A 9,270-nucleotide genomic window follows, 5' to 3' on the forward strand; every position below is an offset into this window, starting at 1 on the left:
TTGTTTATCTTTTTGTGCGATGTTATAAAGCAATGTTTTATTACACCTTTTTTTTTTCTTTATTCTTATTTAGAATTTCTGGACAAAAAATTCTATACAACTTCCATACACAACTTACCATTAAACTTTAAAACTGCTTTGAACGAAAATGTTTCCAGTAATTTCTTCTAAAAGGATGTGATTTCCATAATTTATTTTAAAACTTACGACGATTTTGTAATACCTGATTGTGCCGGGGGGGGGGGGGGTCCTAAAAAACGTTATATGATATGAGATTTTGTGGTTAAAGACTATATTTTAGTCCTCGAACGTTAGCATTATTTAACGGTGATTGATATAGGGAGTAAATAACTAATGATTTTTAACTAGCCCCTACAATGACATTTTACCATAGCCGAACACACCCATTCCCTATTTTCTGTCAATTTCTTTGAAGGGATATAACCAAGCTAGATTATTTTTGCCTAATACATTAATGGATTGCCGCCCTTCCTATAGAAAATAACTAGCTAACTCGATTTAGCCGAAAATGTCGACTAGATTTTATTTAAGACAATTTTAGCAAATACGGATCAATTTAAGAATTCTTGGTCTATTTTTATTTTTAAATTTACTATATAGATCTAGGCATTTTTGGGGAAATTAATTATAAAATTCAATTTTAAAAATACTTTTTTTTTTTTAAATGTGAGATGGCACCCTTCATTTATCGTCAGTCACAGAAGTTCGTATTTAGCTCTACCCCTCTCTCAGCAGTGTGACGACGTGATTTATGAATTCCCCCCCCCCCCCCTCCTTTAAAAATGACATTTTATAAAATACAAAATTGTTTTGTTCATTTCATTACTAAGGATTAATAACATTTCTCGTTTTTAACAGTTTCAACCTAGCGTTTGATTGGCTTCAACAAATATAGCAAACCAATCGTGATCTTTGGTTGCTTTTCTATGTTTACATTGCACATTTTAGTCATAGGGGCCTAGAATCTAGTCAGTGATTGAAATTTGATAGGCTATGCCTTGTCTGTAACTTTTTGACGATGACTCATTTGAAGACGATTTATTCTATCAATGTATTTTTAACAGTGAGCAAGTTGCTTGTTTGAACTCTATTAAAATTAGTCATAGATAGTGGTTATAGATCTAGAATCATGTAGAACCTTATGCCAACTTCACTTTGCAACTTGAATTAATAATTGTGGCTGGGATTGTCTCTCTCTGTACTGGGTCTGCTGAGTTTCTACTCTGCACTCTATAGATCTAGTTGTTGTTACTTTTAGTAGGCTGTTTGGACTACTCATTGTGAGTAGCCATGTAGATCTAGGAGTGGAGTGTAGACTGTGCAGTATATTTAATTGTGTGTAAACCAGTAGTATTACTTGAGTGACATATTGATATTGGACAGATATTGGCAATCTGATTCTATATCTTATCTACGCCTAGTACTTAGTCTAGTAAAAGTAGTATTAAATACCAAGTATAAGTACTTATGTCTTATACTGTAACTATACTATAAGGGTCAGATCTCTAGTCTGAGTCCAGTTGTCAACAAGTGGTGAGTTTCTAATAAAAAATAATGTGGTTAGTGAATCCATAAATGATGTCACACTCCAATGGGGGAGGAGGAGGGGGGAGGATTTTGTGATGAAGGGGGGGGGGGTGAGTTTAGTGTGACATCACACTGTTGCATTTTGAAAAAAATACATGTTAGAAACTGAATTTTAGACATTATTTCATATTTTAGAAAACTATTTTTGTAAACTGAAATAGAAATTGATTGATATACTTTATGTTGACTGGGTTAAAATTAAATTGCAATTTTGAGGGGGGGGGGGGGTTGTAGTCTGAGGTGTGACATCTGGCTTTTTGTGACAGTGGGGAGGAGGTAGCTCATAAGTAGAAATCATTTATTGGTGACCCCTTATAATCATAATCTATGTAGGCCTACTTGTAATGTAAATTAACTAAGACTTAGTATGGAAGTCAGCATATAAACTACTTTTAATAAAAATCTAAAAGTCTATCGATTTATAAGGATTATAATTAACTAGAGCTCAGTAAGAACTTTACTGCTGGTCAATAGTGTTATATAGCTTTATTATTTCTATTCTTTGATTAGCAATTTGAAATAATGTCTTAAATTCTAAATTAACAATAGATCAGTTCAAAACTTGAAGGCTGACATCATTGATGATTATGTAAAAGAAGCCCCCTGATTACCTTGTACCAAAATAAAATGAGTTATCTTTCCCTATTTCTAAGCAGTAAAGATTTGTGGAGACTCAGGTGATAGCAAAAAAAGAAATTAAAACAGACTGTTGGGTTATTGATGATGTCTGATGTCCCTGACAAACAGGAGAGCTCCCATCATCATACTGGGGAGACAGAAACAGCTAAACACCTTTTATGCAACAGTGACGTTCATTCAGAAAGCGCTGATGCTCCGGCTGAGTGCACTAGCTGTGATTCCCCACTCTCAGCTCCACATGCCAATGACACTGCTGCCACTATAGAGAGTACCTCGGCTGGGGATTTTTCAACTTTTTTTTGCAAGACCAACCTCAAGGAGAATATAGCTGATGATGGTCACTGTGAAATTAACTACCTGGCTGGTGAGAGGAACAGGCTGGAAAGTCTGGAAGACAACCATGAGTTGGACACAGCCTGTCATGAAGAGCTAGAAACGGATGGCGTGATTGTGTATCAGATAAACAAGTCTTTCACCTCGGATGGCCTGCCCAGTATGACAGATGCAGATACCAACACTGATGGGGTCAGTGATTTGAAGCTTGACTTCAATAAGCATTATAACTCTTTTACATTTGAAGGTAATATTGACATATTGACTTTAAATTTTTTTTTTATAAAGCATCTTTATTCAAGCATTAATGGTGTTAAACAATATATTATAACAGTGCCTAAAAATTGTTCTGTAAAAGAAATGCTGAATTACTAAAGAGCCATAATATAATATTGTATATTTAGAAAGGATTTGTATGATCGAAACCTATATTTTAAAAATATATTTGTTGCAGGGCCCTTAACTCTTGACCAGCTGGATGACGATGTTTTGTTCTACATAGCAACGTTCTTGGAAGCAAGAGTTATCAAACATGCTTTGAGCAAAGTCTGTCTCAGATTTCAGGACATGTTTGCCAGCCAGAGGTACTGGAAGATGAGGATCTCTAAAAGGTGGCCCAAAAAGTATCCTGCCGTGTCATGTAAGCTTGTGGCCAATCTCAAGTTTGTTACAGATGTCAGAACATGTTTTTGTTATAGATGTCAGTGTTTGTTTCAGATGTCAGAACTTGTTTTTGTTATAGATGTCAGACTATGTTTGTTAAAGATGTCAAAATATGTGTTGGTTGTAGATGTCAGATTTTATGTTTGTTATAGATGTCAGTTTTGTTACAGTTGTCAGATATCAGGTTTGTTACAGATGTCAGATATCATGTTTGTTATAGATGTCAGACTTCATGTTAAAAAACAGTCAGAGTTGTTTTAAGATCCTCTTTTAGAATTGAGCATAGGTTTTCTAATTTAGTTGAGTCTGCCAATTTTAAACTGCTGATGTTTACACAACCACCTGGATTAAAACTGAATGTCATTTTCCAATGCTTTCCTTTTAGGTCCACCAGACTTTAAGTGGGATGAAGCTTGTATTGAGAGAGAAGATATCCATAGAGTGTGGACTGACACACAGACCTACACTGACCACTTTATGTATTCCTGTAATGTGTATGGTGAGGTGGACGCCGTACATCTTATGAAGGTAAAAAAAATGTTTATTGATGTAGTCTATTGTAATGTTTTGTTAATTTCATGAAAGCTACACATTTGTTCTCACATTACAATATATAACATCCTGATTTACTTTTGCTGCTGTTTGTAAAGAAAATGATATAATACAGAAAGGATTGTAAATATTTAGATGTAAGAATGAAATGTGTGAACTATCCAAAGGATGGTGGCCTGCTTGTTTCTGGTGACCGTAACCGCAGTTTAAACCTGATTGATCTGACCAAGTATCCAGGCCCAGCAGCAACAGATGACCAGATGAAGGACATGCTGGTACATTCTAATACAGTCTCCCATGAGGTGAGCATGTTTTGGTTCGTGAGTGTTAACTACAGCTTTCTGTTATTGTGTGTTTAAAGTAAAGTTCCCTTGTGGAAAAGTAATGTATATGCTGCAAATTAAGCCAAGGTCACCTGTTCCTTTGACCATAGCATATAAAGAGATAGTGTTGTCAACTCTATGCCCATTGTGTGTTTACAAGGTGTGCAAAAGTAAAGTTCCCTTTTCAAACCTGACGGTCTATAGGGCAAGTGAAGTAGAGTTCACTTGTTTCTGTGACCTCGGCATATGAAGAGATAGTGTGGTCAGCACTATGCCCAGCCGCCTTTACTTTCCCTTATTTGGTACCCATCAGAGTTGGGTGTGACTGATTTGTTATCTGTTTTTACACTCAGTTTATTTTTGTGGCAGTATCCTTCTTGTAGCTTTCATCTTTGTCCTGCTCTAAATTATATTCACAAGTATCCAGTCAGGGCAATGTTAAAGACATATTAATGTTTCTACTCTGCCAATGTCATTTCTAGGGCAATGCTAAGGGCTGAGAATTATGATACCAGATGAACAAAAATAGCCTTGAATACTCTTTACTTATGCTAGGTACCTTGATGTTTGTAAGTGTAATAATGTTTGGAAATTCATCGTAATCTTTGTTTAGGGTTGGATCTGGAGCATCACTTCAGTAGGAAATGATGTCATCACTGGATCATGGGATACTAGCATTAGAATGTTTGACGCGGGGGCAGATTGCAAACTTGTTTCATCATTCAAGTAAGTTTTGTTCATATCACAGCTGCTCTGTGTGTAACTAATGTAGAACTAAGGGAGGGTGTAAACAAGCACTGGAGAACATTGTAAAATTTGTTTGTTTGATTCCATGTTTTCATCTGTACTAAACTAAGTCTGGCCACCCTATTCTGTCAAATGACTATTTCTGAGGTGGATTGCTTCATATATCTAGGAAATGTAGTAAGCAAGGATGGGGGAGCAGATGATGACATCAAAAGCCACTTAAGCAAGGCGAAGTACACCTTCAACACCCTCCACACATCCTGTACGTCAAGACCACTGTCTACACTTTCTAAAATATGGCTGTTTAACAGTTATGTGAAATCTGTTCTCCTCTATGGGTCTGAGATGTGGAGAGTAAACAAACTGATAGCAACAAAGTTCAGACTTTCATTAATGGATGCCAGCTTGGAGGAATTGCCTAGAACCAGTACAATGGAGAGGTGTTGTTGCAACCCTATGCTCCACAAGGGATCCATAGTAATGATAAAGATGGCTCTATTCTTTCAAATGCTATGGCTGCGCTCTACCTCTCCTTTGGGCCATAAGTCTAAAACTGGATGATTTTTTTGTTTGTTAATTCCAATGTTTAATTAGTTTCTTTAAAAGTATGTAAGTAGTTTCTTATAAAATAAATTGCAAGTAGTTTATTTTTATTTGATTATTCTCTATAGATGCAAGTCCCCTGTCTTGTCGCTGTATGCAGAAGAAAATGAAATAGTGGCCAGCTGTTTTGACAAGAAAGTTTATTTCATTGACCGCAGAACATCAAATGTTCGTTCTAGAACCTTCCACACAAAGCCAGTGCTGTGTGTCACTGGGAATGATAACTTTATTCTGTCTGGAAGTGAAGATAAATCTATATCAATTTACGACCGTAGGGCTGGGAAAATCTTTATGATGTTCAAGGTAGGAACATGTGTCTGTATGTTTCAGCTTCAGTCCTGTCAGCTTCATTTGTTTCATTCCTGTTTTGATATTTAAAGGTCATAATTCTTGTTTTTAAAAAGTTGTGTTTATTTGGTCTACTCCCAATCAGCTGGACAGCTACCCATTGTGTATGAGTTACTCTGGCAACCAGCTGTGGTTTGGTGATAAAAGTGGCCATCTCCACTTGCATGATGGGACTGAAGGAGTATTTCAGTATGCTGGTGTAAGTTATTTACTGCGATACTAAAAATTAAAATCACATACTAAAATTTTTTTTAATTTATCATTTTTCTTCACCTGACTTTTAAATTTAATGTTTCTCCAGTTTTACAATGTGAGTCATACTGAAAAAATTACAGGTGTCATTAACACACCTGGTGCAATTTTCACCTGCTCAGGAGACCGTACCGTCAAGGTACTAGAACCAACTAAAGAGCCAGATGTCATTGCCACGTTAAGCGTCCACAACAAAGAAATTGCAAAGGTATTTTTGAAAAATTGTTTTCAGTCATAAAGTTATCATTTTTCAAAACTTAGTTTGGTCTGGGTTATGAGTAATCATTTATTATATTTAAGACCTCAAGATAAAAACAAATTATTTTAAAATTTAAACCCAAATAAAAACAAGAAATTAATATATTTTTATTATAATTTTTACCACTATGTAAACATACTACTGGACTGGACTGTCCATCTCAAATCTAATCAGAGTGGCAGAAAATTATAAGGTCAACTGTGGTGCCCCAATGACCCCTATAAGGGTTAAGGGATGATGATGAAACATACTCATTATTTAGAACGCAGATATCATTTTAAAATTTTGTCCTCAATATACATTTTTAAGAAGAATTTTCTTTTAAATATGTTTATTTCTTCAGATTGATTACAGAAATGGTGTGCTGGTAAGTGCTGGGGGTGATGAGTGTATCGGAGTCTGGGTACCCAAACACTGGGGGAAAGATGCTTATCGTCTCTCATGAGCCATGGATCCACATACCTAAGCTCGTAATTTTAAGACATTTCTTCACCTGTCTCGTGGAATGCCAAGTTTCAGCAAGTTTGGTAACTTTAATATGATCACCACTTCTCTCTTTTTGTGAATGAGGCTGCCTTTTAAGTTGTATGCTTAGCACAATTTTTTTATATTTTACAATTGAACATTACCCAGTGTTTGTTATCTACAATCAAATGCTCCTTATACAGATCTGTGTACACTATTGTACTCATTTCACCTTACATGAAGTCGAAAAGCCATTCAGTTTTTGGTGGCTTAAGCTGATACAACCATTTATATCTCATCTCTGATGTAGTAAGTCTTTTATTTAATCAAAGATATTTAGTTGATGATTACCAATCAAGAGTTATTTATTTATTTTATAAATTTAATATGTTCATATTGAAAGTGATCAGTTTTTTGTTTTATGAATATATACCCCACAGTATCCCACTGACAGATTCTTTAGTTTCTGTACATGATGTCTTACACTTTGAGTAAAAGTCAATGTACATTTCTGTTGCATTAATTAAATGTGCCATCTTTTAAAACAAAGTTGCATGTTTTTTTTTAAAGTTATTTTACTTGTTTTGTTAGTCAAGATATGCAATAGGCTGTGTCTTCTGGATTTAGTCTTACTATCTTGACTTTTTAAAGCATAACGTTCATACCAAATTTAGGCATAAAAGATTTTAAGCTGTAAACAATATGCAGGTAGAATATGTTTCATGACCAAATGTAAAGTGAAATTTAGCTTTCAAAATCTCTCTTTATATTTGGTCATGAAACAAATTCCCCCTGCATACCTGGTCATGCTTTGTGATCCTATTAAAGTATTTCACATTAGAAAAATAATTGTGGATATGTGTTTATGTAATTTTTAAAATCCAAAATACAGACAACAAACTACTTGTTTTCTGGAGAAATGTAAAAATACTTTAATATAAAATGTTCCTTAGTCCAAAGTGGGAGTAAAAGTGTAAAGAAGCTTTCAGCATTAGTTTTACAGAAATCTCACACCTGAATTTATCTTCACCAATAACTAAAAGGGAAAATTTTAGTATGAAAAAAGTTTAACTTATGAATCAACAATCTAATCAAGCTTTGACCAAGGCATTTTTGCAATGCAGTGTATCTCAATTATCAGAGCAACAACAAAATGTCACAAGCAGACATTAAGAACACACGATGGTAATTTGTCTCAACTAAACTTACCAACAATCTGAACCAGATAAAGAACACATTCATCTAGCCAATAAATCATCATTAAATGACCTATTATCTCCATTCCATTGTAATCTCAGTTTAAAAAATGTCTGGCAGGATAGTCTAAATGCCAGAAACAATAAATAAATCTATGAAAAATTCACACCCTAACAGCAAAGCTGTTGCAATAGTATACAATTTAAACACAACCATAAACATTAACCAAAACAATTTTTACACATTACATCTGGAAATATATAAGAGAGTAAACAACACAGTTATGTCATAGAAAAATAGGTCTTTTTATGTAATTTGGAAATGCACTATTGACATATTCAAATAGAATAAAGATTTGATACATAAATCACACAATACAAAATGTTCATACATTTTTTTCAAAATTCTAAAAACATTTTAAGAGATAAATATTTTCAGATAATTATTATTCTGTACAAGAAATGTATTGAGAATGAGGTAAAGCTATTTTAACAAGTCACAACAGTAGCTAGATCACAACTAACTATAGGCCTACACAATCTAATTGCTAATTTGAAGCATGTGTAATATTTAACCTATTTTAGTTCTATTTTCATCCCAAATTAAACTAAAGAAAGTTACCATCACAAGTACACTGTGTCTACGAAGTATATGCACACATGAAAAGGTGCGCAGTTGATGCTCGTTAGTTGGGGACCGCAACCAATGTAGGAAAGATGGTTTCCTTTTAGCAGCTCCTGCAACCAAAGTTAGCATTCATTTGGACAGTACCGGCAAAGGTTGAATGAGGGATCATGAAACAAGGACAACCATGATCTCCTCATCTAGAGCCGTGGTGTGCACACTGAGGATTTCACTTCCATTTGCAGCCATTGCCTCCTGAAGCAATATAGGAGCCTACTATTCATATAGACACTTTGTGAATACTGTACGTTGTATGTGTTTGCACATGTACTGTGTGTACACAGAACCTGTGCACTATGCTTGTTAGACTAATGCAGGGGTCTCCAAACTTTTCAGTCCGAGGGCTGCATTAACTATCAAATTTCAGTTCAGGGGCCAGTTTCTTCCTGGCATGTCTTTAATTTTTCTGGTCAAAGTTCCTCAGCCATCGCCAACAAACGTTTTTTTCCGTGGACAAAAATATCTCCGCGGACCGGATAAGAGGACCTCGCGGGCCGTTGTTTGGAGACCCCTGGACCAATGCAATGTAACGGTGATTAAAATAACCCACTTAATTACAGACAGTTGTTGTGATTTTAATTTTGACAAAAATTAAAA

General features: G+C 35.0%; 1 protein-coding gene across 2 annotated transcripts; it reads left to right on the forward strand.

The window, feature by feature from the left end:
- The first annotated feature begins 988 nt into the window (after positions 1–988).
- On the forward strand, positions 989–7,193 carry LOC131936412 (F-box/WD repeat-containing protein 9). 2 transcript variants are annotated; one of them, XM_059293386.1, is made up of 10 exons: positions 989–1,084; positions 2,262–2,827; positions 3,035–3,220; positions 3,629–3,771; positions 3,963–4,097; positions 4,732–4,844; positions 5,537–5,771; positions 5,902–6,015; positions 6,118–6,276; positions 6,671–7,193. In XM_059293386.1, the coding sequence occupies exons 2-10, from the start codon at positions 2,329–2,331 to the stop codon at positions 6,770–6,772; spliced, it is 1,686 nt and encodes a 561-aa protein (XP_059149369.1). In that variant the 5' UTR covers positions 989–1,084; positions 2,262–2,328; the 3' UTR covers positions 6,773–7,193. The 2 variants fall into 2 exon arrangements, with proteins under 2 accessions (XP_059149369.1, XP_059149368.1); XM_059293385.1 differs by having other exon boundaries at positions 2,265–2,827.
- The last annotated feature ends 2,077 nt before the right edge of the window (positions 7,194–9,270 follow it).

The sequence above is a fragment of the Physella acuta genome, unplaced genomic scaffold (genome assembly GCF_028476545.2).
Source record: "Physella acuta isolate Inbredline_101_S28 unplaced genomic scaffold, ASM2847654v3 ptg000178l, whole genome shotgun sequence".
NCBI lineage: Eukaryota > Metazoa > Mollusca > Gastropoda > Physidae > Physella > Physella acuta.